The 9,345-nt window shown below is 34.9% G+C and overlaps 1 protein-coding gene across 1 annotated transcript; it reads right to left on the reverse strand.

Annotated features, from left to right (window-relative positions):
- Positions 1 to 1,818: 1,818 nt before the first annotated feature.
- LOC112192380 (serine/threonine-protein kinase STY13) lies at positions 1,819 to 8,057 on the reverse strand. The gene is made up of 3 exons (XM_024332091.2): positions 7,895 to 8,057; positions 6,518 to 7,517; positions 1,819 to 2,453 (listed from the first exon to the last, which is right to left on the reverse strand). Exons 2-3 carry the CDS (start codon positions 7,420 to 7,422, stop codon positions 2,114 to 2,116), a joined length of 1,245 nt encoding a protein of 414 aa, XP_024187859.1. The 5' UTR covers positions 7,423 to 7,517; positions 7,895 to 8,057; the 3' UTR covers positions 1,819 to 2,113.
- Positions 8,058 to 9,345: the final 1,288 nt, after the last annotated feature.

Genomic DNA, 9,345 nt, shown 5'->3' on the forward strand with positions numbered 1-9,345 from the left:
AAGAACTTTAAGAATATGTTTTGCAGCCCTTTTAGTGGCCTTGCAAAAAATTAGACAATCATCAGCAAACATTAGGTTAGAAATTCTAAATCCTAAAAGGGAAGACAAAAGTCCTACTTGTGACTTATGATTACTAGCTAACTGGTCTAGATGTTTGATTAGTGGTTCCATGGCTAAGATAAAGATGTATGGTGATAGAGGATCACCTTGCCTTATCCCTCTAGATGGCTTGAAACAACCTTCAGCATTTCCATTAACAAGAATGGAAAAGAAAACTGAGATGATACAGTTCATGATTTGTTTGATCCAGTCTTCATGGAAGCCAAATTACTTAAGACAGCGCATAATGTAATTCCAATTGAGAAAATCATAAGCTTTTTCAAGATCCAGCTTAACAGTCATTGCTCCCATTTTACCTTTTTCCTTATGAAAATCCGGGAACAGCTCATAAAGCTATTAAAATATTGTCCTGGATAGCTTACCAGGTGCAAAGGCACCCTGATTTTGAGAAGTACATTTCTGTGACAAAAGTCTTAACCTTTAACAATGGGTAATTATTATAAATGGTACCTGAACTTATCATATATCTTATTGATGGTACCTGAACTTCAATTTTGATCACAACCAGTACCTGAACTTTTCAATTTTATTTCAAATGGTACCTATCACTAACTTCCGTTAATATTCCGTTAAAAACTGACATGTGCCAAACATGTGACTCATTTTTCAAGGATAAATTTGTAAAATTACCTTCTTGTTTTTTATAATATCACTTATTTTCACTTATATTGTGGCTATAAAAAATGAGACTATCAAAAAAAAAAGGAAAAACTATCAACTTCAATTAAAAATATGAATGACAGGAAAAAAAAGAATTACGAATAAGCTTTTGGTTTTAAATGTTTTATAGTTTGTCCAATTTTTTTTTTTATAGTTTTATTTGAAATGTTTTGTCTGTATCTATAAAACAAATTAATTTTTGTTGAGATCTTGCTTTTAAATTTTATTTTCATAAGAGGGTAAAGATACATTTTTAATTCTATTTTTAATTGAACTTCTATTTTTATTAACATATTAATTGATCAAAATATCTAGTAAACAAAATTATTTAAATGGGTATTTTCGTCAAACTACTCTTGAATATAGGTCATGTGTTTTGCACATGTTAATTTTTAACCGAACATTAACAGAAGTTAGTGATAGGTACCATTTGAAATGAAATCGAAAAGTTCAGGTACTGGTTGTGATCAAAATTGAAGTTCAGGTACCATCGATAAGATAGAGGATAAGTTCAGTTACCATTTGTGATAATAACCCTTTAACAATAAACTATTTCAGGATTATCAACTTAGAAATAAGGCCAATATTTGTGTGATTGATTTGGTTCAACAATGAAACACTTATAAAGGAGAGGACTTATGACTCTATACATGGCCATTAATTAAATATTGTTGGACATTAATCCCTCTTAAAATTCAACTTTTGACCCCAACAGTATAATATTTCATTTTATGGTGCTCCCTCTAGCGAAAACTAAATGACTACTCCATCAGAGCTTTTAAATTAACAACTGGATGACTCATTTGTTGAATAAATACACTTAAAATTAAAAACATCGTTGATTTGATGATTCAATAAGAATCCTCATTAGAAACTAACCTTCAAATTTAATCCCTCTAATTGGAAGAGGGGCTTCGAGGTTAAGATGGGTTATAAGTACCTACTGTGGGAACTAAAGAAAACATAATCTGAGCCGTATCAATTCAAAGGGAATCAACTCGAAAGTGATTTTCCCTATCATTCTTCTCAAACAGAACAGAACCAAGACTGCAAGAGCTGTCAATACATAGCAAAACACCGGAAGCATACATACACATCAATTCTCCTCTTCTATTACTCATTCAATGACAGAAATTCATTAAAGTAGAGATCTCAAAACCAAATATGTTTTTGAATAGAACATCCTTTTTCTATTTTGAGAAAGAAATTAAACCTGCTAAATACACAAGGCTACATATAATCTCACCTTATTTCACCTCTTTTTCCTCTTTTCCATTTCTTCTTTCCTTTTATGTTATAATAACTGCTTTCTTTCGAACTTTTGCTTCTGGGGTCAGTCAGCTGTCATTGGTTGGGTGATGCAACACCTGAAACGAGCCTTCCGGACAGTGGTCATGATCTCTGTCTCTGCAATCTCGAGCATTCTTACCACCTCAGTGAAGGGTGGTCTGGCATCAGGGTTGGCATCCCAGCACCTCGTCATTATCTCACCAAGAACAGTTAAGCAGTCAGGGGGAATGATAGGACGGACACCCTTATTGACAACTGCAAACGCTGCCTGCACTGCTGTCATGTTCGAGAACGGAAGCATCCCTGTGATAAGTTCCCAAAGAACAATCCCAAAGCTATAAACATCAACTTTCTGAGTGTATGGCCTATGCTGGATCATCTCCCTGTAGAGCCATACGATACAGCAAATGCACTCAATAGACAATCTTTATATACTATGTACCCTAGGTAACTAATAAACAAATTTCTAACAGCAGTTCTCAATACTGAAAATCAGATAATCGGATGAAGATCTTTAACGAATTACTGATTTTAAAATAGAAAAAGCACAAACCTTGAAACCTTAATCAGAAAGGTTCAGTTTTTAATGTTCTGATTTCCCTATCATGAGCTTATTAATGAATCTATTTGACAACACCACTTGACAAGCTTCATATTAAGTTATCAAGTTATCAAATCAACTGATCAATGCCATCTAATTGGGCCAGTTGGCAATCACATAAGAAGGAATTTCAAAGGGCAAACATAAGAAACCCAAGAGAAAACACATATTATGATGCCATCAAACAGTGAGTGATTCACAAAGATGCAACTAGTTTTCGGTTGGTTAGTCTAACTTTGACTTGATATAGCAAAAAATTCATCCCCATGTGCAATTCAATTTGGCCACATCTGATCCAAGTCCCCGAATATATTTATATTATTTGGCTCATTATGGTCAGACAAGAGGAGGCACACTCAAAATAATGTCCCACCTTGGACACTACAAGTAACGTAAATAATGAAGAAATGAATCTACACAACAAGGTCTAAACTGGCATGGAAATTAATGTTTTAAAAGAATAGACTGAATGAGACAGGTACAAGAAGTGAATGTAACTCCAAACAGGAAAGTACATATATATAGAGCTAATTGATTAAAATACTTCCAATTGTTCGACTGCATATACGTGAAAGTCAATACATTACTGAAGCCAAATTCATACACTGATCAGTTATGCATTTGTGGGTGTGTAAAACCCAATCCAAGATCCATCTCCTACCCAACTTAGCATGCTTAGATATATCATTTTCAAAACCAATTACTAAACTTTAGAATTGTCTGTTCATTAATTGGTTTATCTTTCATGCGAATCATAAATTCTCTACATCTGGATAGTTGCAATGTATACCGATGAAATAATACTAGTGATCTGTACTAATGATGCTAGTAACCAGAAAACAATTTCAGATTGCATCAAATACTGGATGATATAATTTATAATTCGTAGGCCAAATAGTATATCTCCTTTTTGTGGGGAAGTCAAGTACACGAGTCACACTATTTAATACAGATGCAAACATCAGTAATTTATGGTCAAAGAATATGAAGACCAATCCTGGTTATGTTAACAATCCAGTGTGATAGAATCATATCTACTCAAATCAATACCAGAGTACAACTCAGAATTATGTTGCATGCAATAATCAAAATCCTATCTAAGTAACACTTCCCGCAATACACCTCACAAATTATACTGCATGCTATTTCTTTGGTTTCTAGTGATTAAGGTTTGATTAAATACTGATACTGGTTGGTATTGGCAAATAAAGTGCACCATGTTTAAAAATGTACACGTGATCATTTATCAGATAAGCCATACAGAACAAAACAGAAAAAGAACCAATCATAGATCCACGAAATATTATACATATGTTTTGTAGGCACAAACTTAGAAACTAAATGTTATTTTATGCTTGGGAGTATTAAATTAGAACTTAAGGTATAAGTATTAATTTAGAGTTTTAATTATATTAGGAGAGTGAAATCCACACTCCATGTTTCCTTTTTTAGTAATTAGGTTTTGTCTTTTTGTAGTGTGAATTGTAAAACATGTGATGTTAAAATACTAAAAAAAGAAACACGGAGTGTGGATTGTAAAATGGAGTGTCTGAATTTCATTCCCCTTATTAGATAATGAGTTGCGGATTTCTAGGTCAATATGGATACCTTAACAAACCAGCCTTATTGTTAGTTTGTAAAATGGGTTTCAAAATTACCATAATCATTTGGGAATGATTAAGTTCAGTTATCTATGCCCCTCTTCCTTAAAAGTTCCTTCCATTGCCCACTTTGAACCCCATCACCATGACCATCACAATCTTATTCCATTTCACATATTAATATGTCGCCACTAGCACAACCTAACATGTTCATCACATTCCACAAGTATATATGCTGCCACATGAATTTTAATCCATTCCCCAAATAAACATGTTCATCACAATCATAAATTTGTTTCTTTTTTCTGAAAATGAAAATAAAAGTAAAAATAAAATAATTAGACCACATGAATAAGAGCAAGCTATTCTCCTTGTAAGAATCATCAAGAATTTTTAACACGCCCCTTCATGCGCTAAGAAGAGCCATTTTAAAATCTAAACCTCATGTGGTGCCTCCTTCACACAATTTTTCCGGCAACCAAGGACATCAAACCTCAAGATCCAGTTTTCGCAAGAAAGAATGAATGATACTAAATCCAGGAAAGAAAATATTTATTTTATGCACAGGCGCAAGCAGGGGATGAGCCACAGTGGCACCAGGATACACCACTGCACCCCCTGGAAGAATCTTGATGAGAGTCTCATCTATTGAGCCACTGCAGACTAATAGCAACTCGTTATGGGTATAGCATTGGGCTCTCCTACTCATATATGAGCTTCGGTTATACAAATTGGTTATAGACAGTAGTACGTCTAATATTTTCCTATTATTAGTTGTTGTAGCCATTGCCAGTTTGGCTAGGTGAACCCTTCCCTTCTCCTATATGTACACTTGGCTTGTACAACAGTGTGAATGAAATGAATTAAGTTTTTGCTTTTATGCATCGGAAAGAAGGAGGGAATCTAGTGGTGAAAATATCTAATGAAACTGTCGTTGGAATTGAGATCTCATTCAAACAGAAAGATATCAAATATTTTTTATGGAGTTTCCTTTTGCATAGATTCTATGGGAGACCCGATCCGCAAGGACCATGAATGGGAATTGTGTAAATTAAGTGTTTGATTTCAACTACTTTTCTCTCGATTGATATTATCAGAACTAGAAAGAAAAATAATACTGCATTGAGTACATATATACCTTACCTTTTAGAAAGTTCATGTCAGTTTGCTATATACATATACGTGTGTCTATATATATATATCTGTGTGTGTGTGTGTGTGTGTTTGGTTGAAAGATGATGGTTTTATTGAATACAAAGAACAGAAGGAAGAAAATAGTAATGCAGGCTCTGTAGCTAAGTCATACACAATGTAAAGGGTATGATTCAGCCAATGGCCACGGAAAGTATTTAGTATCATCTAATGATGGGATTTTGCTTCACAGATTTTGTGCTGTTTTCAGCCAACACTGATAATTTAGGAAGTGGAACAAAGCTGATTATGGCTAATGAAGAAGCGTAAGAAAGTTCACACCAGTGGTATGGGAGCCTGGCTCTGCCACTGTGTGCAAGCTTATCCCTTAGTCGTCTTCTATTTCAAAGTTAAGGTTTATTAATTACAATATTATAATGTTATAGTTTTAAAAGTATAATAATATGCTGTTTCAGTTTATTGTTGTTTCAGTTCCTCTAATGACATATTTCCTCTCTAATTAACATCATGCTCTTAATATAAGGAGACTTCTTATGGCCGGCTGGCCATTTATCTATCTATACACAATCTTTTGTAAAAAATGATAATATAACTTTGATCAATCGCAATTATCAAAATTTAAGAGTGCCCATAAATAGTACATTACATGATTTTTTGAACTAGATAAACCATTCATGTTATGGGAAACACGCATTACTCTATCAGTGCACACTGCCATATGAACTTTGAAACAGTATCCAGCACATGTTTTCTTTTAGACTTACAACAAAGAAAACTAGTTACAAATCGGAAACTATGAACATCTAGCAAAACCAAAAAACTACAGAAAATACTAATATCAACTACTGTAGGTAATGCAATTACTCCAACAAAGAAGATGAAATCAAGATATCCAATTTTCAAACAATTTTTTCAAAACAGAAAGTAAAATTAGCTAACGGTATACCATGCGGAATTGAGAAATAGCAATCAAGTAAAGGATCATCCAGGCTAATGACAATAAGGCCATGAAAAGGGCAATTAAAATTCAGTAATGAAGACAACAATAGTAACAGATGAAAAGATATCACAGCTAAAAGGTCAAGAAACTTACGGAGCCATCCAGCGGTATGTCCCAGTCTCTGGGGTCATTCCTTCCGTCTGCACCTCAATACGGGCAACCCCAAAATCAGCAATTTTAATTGATTTGTCTGAAAAAATCAAAAGGTTGTCCGATTTCAAGTCCCTGTGAATCAGCCCGAGCCCATGAACATATGCCATCCCCCTTGCAACATCCAAAGCTTGCTTGACTGCTAACTTCAACGGAACTGATCGGCTCTGCCTCTTGATCAAGAATTGCCGTACTGAACCACCCTTAGCATATTCTGTTACAATGCACCAAACCATTGGTTTACGGCAGCCACCGATAAAACGAACTATGTTCGGATGCTTCAACGTAGCCAACATCTTGACTTCCTGTTGAAACTGTTGCTCCATTATCTGAGCCTTTTCTGGGTCATTCTCAGGCCTCTCCAAAATTTTGATAGCAACATCCTCGCCATTGTAAGTACCTCTATATAGCTTCCCAAAAGCACCTTGCGCAAAAGCTTCACCCATGTTTAGCTTTCTTAAGTCAATTGTCCATGCCTCATAATTCTCAAGCCCCTCTGTGACAGAATTGCTGTCCATTAGAGCTCGGGCAAGTTGATCATCACTGAGTGCATGTGTGACTCTTCCGCGATTAACACTTTGTGCAGCAACAGAGTCGTTGTCATTTCTGCGTCGCCGCAGGCCTTGGTGCTTCAAGATGCGAGTGTGGGAATCATTGGTATTTGAAGCAACGCTGCTGTTATCTATAGACATGGCGACAGAGCCTCCATCAACGCTAGTTTGCATACTGTCAGTGGACATGTTAGTACCCTCACCCTCATGAAGTTTGTGGTAAAAGCCTTGAGACAAATCATAATCGTTGTTGTTTAGACCTATAATTCCAGTGAACTTGGCACCACCTTCCAACATTTCCTTCTCCAACAAAAAAAAGCAGAACCTTCCAAGTTGCCCTAATTGTTCAGCATATAGTTTTCTGACCAACACCCCCTTTCTCTCTCAAAAACCTGAAAACAAAATTGACCCACAGAACTTGTAAGTTTTTCCAAGAATGAACCAGACCCACAATAGAAATAAAAATTACAGATTCCCATGACTACTCTGCGGAATTATAGCGATAAAAAAAAAATTAAAAAAATTATGCAGAGTAAAATCAATCACAACAGTTCTTCCGGAAAAGAACATAGCATACAATTTTGCAAACAAACAAGTGAAAAAGCATTTGAAAAGTCTAGGCAGATGATTGTCCTGAACAACAAGCGATAGGAAATCCAAGTCTAAGAAATGGGAAAATTCTCAAGCTGTCAGCTAAAATTCTGTGAAGCTACAAGAAGAACAGAGATGGAATTTGGTGATTCCATCGGTTAAGCAGGAAACAACGCACCTCAATCGACGACTGCTCAGAGATCGAATGGAAACCGCAACACACGACAGGAAACAAAGACCCTCTTCTTCCCAGTCTTCCCTTTCTTCTATCTCTCTCGCTTTCCTTTTTTTTTTTTTTTTTCTTCTTTTTCTTTTTTTTTATTTCTCTCTAGTTTTCAATACTTAAATCGACTTTTGTTTTTAAATATTTATTACCCTGGGAAAGTCTTCGGTGTAATCCCTCATACAGTCTCTCACCTCTTTTTTCTTCCTTTCCTTTTTTATTTTCTAGATCACAGAAAACGCCAAAAAACAACAGGCCCAAATCAGAAGAGATAAATGTAAGCTGGTCTCAGCTCTTCTAGGTCTTGAAACCCCATCAAAATCATCCAGGTAGGCTTGAGAGGCATGGATAGGAGGATTCTCAAAAATTATGAGGCCAGGGGCATTGCTCAATGCTTGATTTGACCAAGGCATCTGGAGTTATGTTACATTCACAAAAAACTTGAGTGATTCTGTTTTGCTCCAAAATTGACATAAACTTGAGTTATATTACATTCACTAAAAACTTGAGTGATTCTGGTTTGCTCCAAAATGGACATAAAATGGTAACAACTAGAGATTAGAGAACCTAGAGGATCCAAGGAGAGATAAGGCCTCTGCATTGTTGGACTAGAATGGCAAAATCAAACTCAATTTCGAGCTTAATTAGAGATGTGAAACTTCAGAGCAAGTTTCAAATGAAAGTATAGGCCCCAAGCTTCAACATCCAGAATAGACCGATCATAATTTTTTTTTTTTATCACTATGATTCCCAAATTATTTAATAAATTTTATTTTCATTAAATTTTTGTTTCTACAGTATTATTAGAGACCCTCATGGCAATTGGATTGCTGGTTTTCAAGTTAACGAAAATAAAATTCATTAAATAATTCAGTCAATACTTGTAATTATGACAAACCAAATTTAGTTAGCATGTGGATCCCACAAAATGTACATGTGGCTCGTGAGTCAGCAAAACCATGTAGACTCTAAGAATGACACATGGCAACATATGAAAGTCAACAATAAATGAATACGTTTCGACTAAATCAATTGATATTAAGGCAGATCAACCAAATCAAATCAATTGGCTCCGGAAAAAATCAAGTATTAAATGTTGTCTACTAATTAGAGGTCAATTGAATTAAAATTGTTAATCAAGACGAAAATCAGAGATTAAATTAATTGGCCAAATTTCTTAATAGTTATGATTAAATCAATTAATTAAGGCTAACTAATTCAATTATACTACTAAGGAATACAATTAATTATGTGTCATCAATATGTTTTAAATTGTGAGAGACGCCGACACTATAAATGCCCCATCTCAAATCAAGAGAAAAGACTTCAGCTAGAGAGAAGAAATCACTCCCAAAATTCAAAAGTCTTCAAGTGTGTGAAGAACCCTCAAGCTACAAAATAGCCAA

This window comes from Rosa chinensis, chromosome 3 (genome assembly GCF_002994745.2).
Source record: "Rosa chinensis cultivar Old Blush chromosome 3, RchiOBHm-V2, whole genome shotgun sequence".
In the NCBI taxonomy this organism is placed as follows: Eukaryota; Viridiplantae; Streptophyta; class Magnoliopsida; order Rosales; family Rosaceae; genus Rosa; species Rosa chinensis.

Excerpts from the sequence above, each read along its gene's own strand:
- LOC112192380 (XM_024332091.2), bottom strand. The coding sequence starts at position 7,422 with ATGTTGGAAGGTGGTGCCAAGTTCACTGGAATTATAGGTCTAAACAAC. Across the intron at positions 2,454-6,517 it reads ACATACCGCTGGATGGCTCC|GGAGATGATCCAGCATAGGC; the intron begins GTAAGTTTCTTG and ends ATGGCTCTACAG.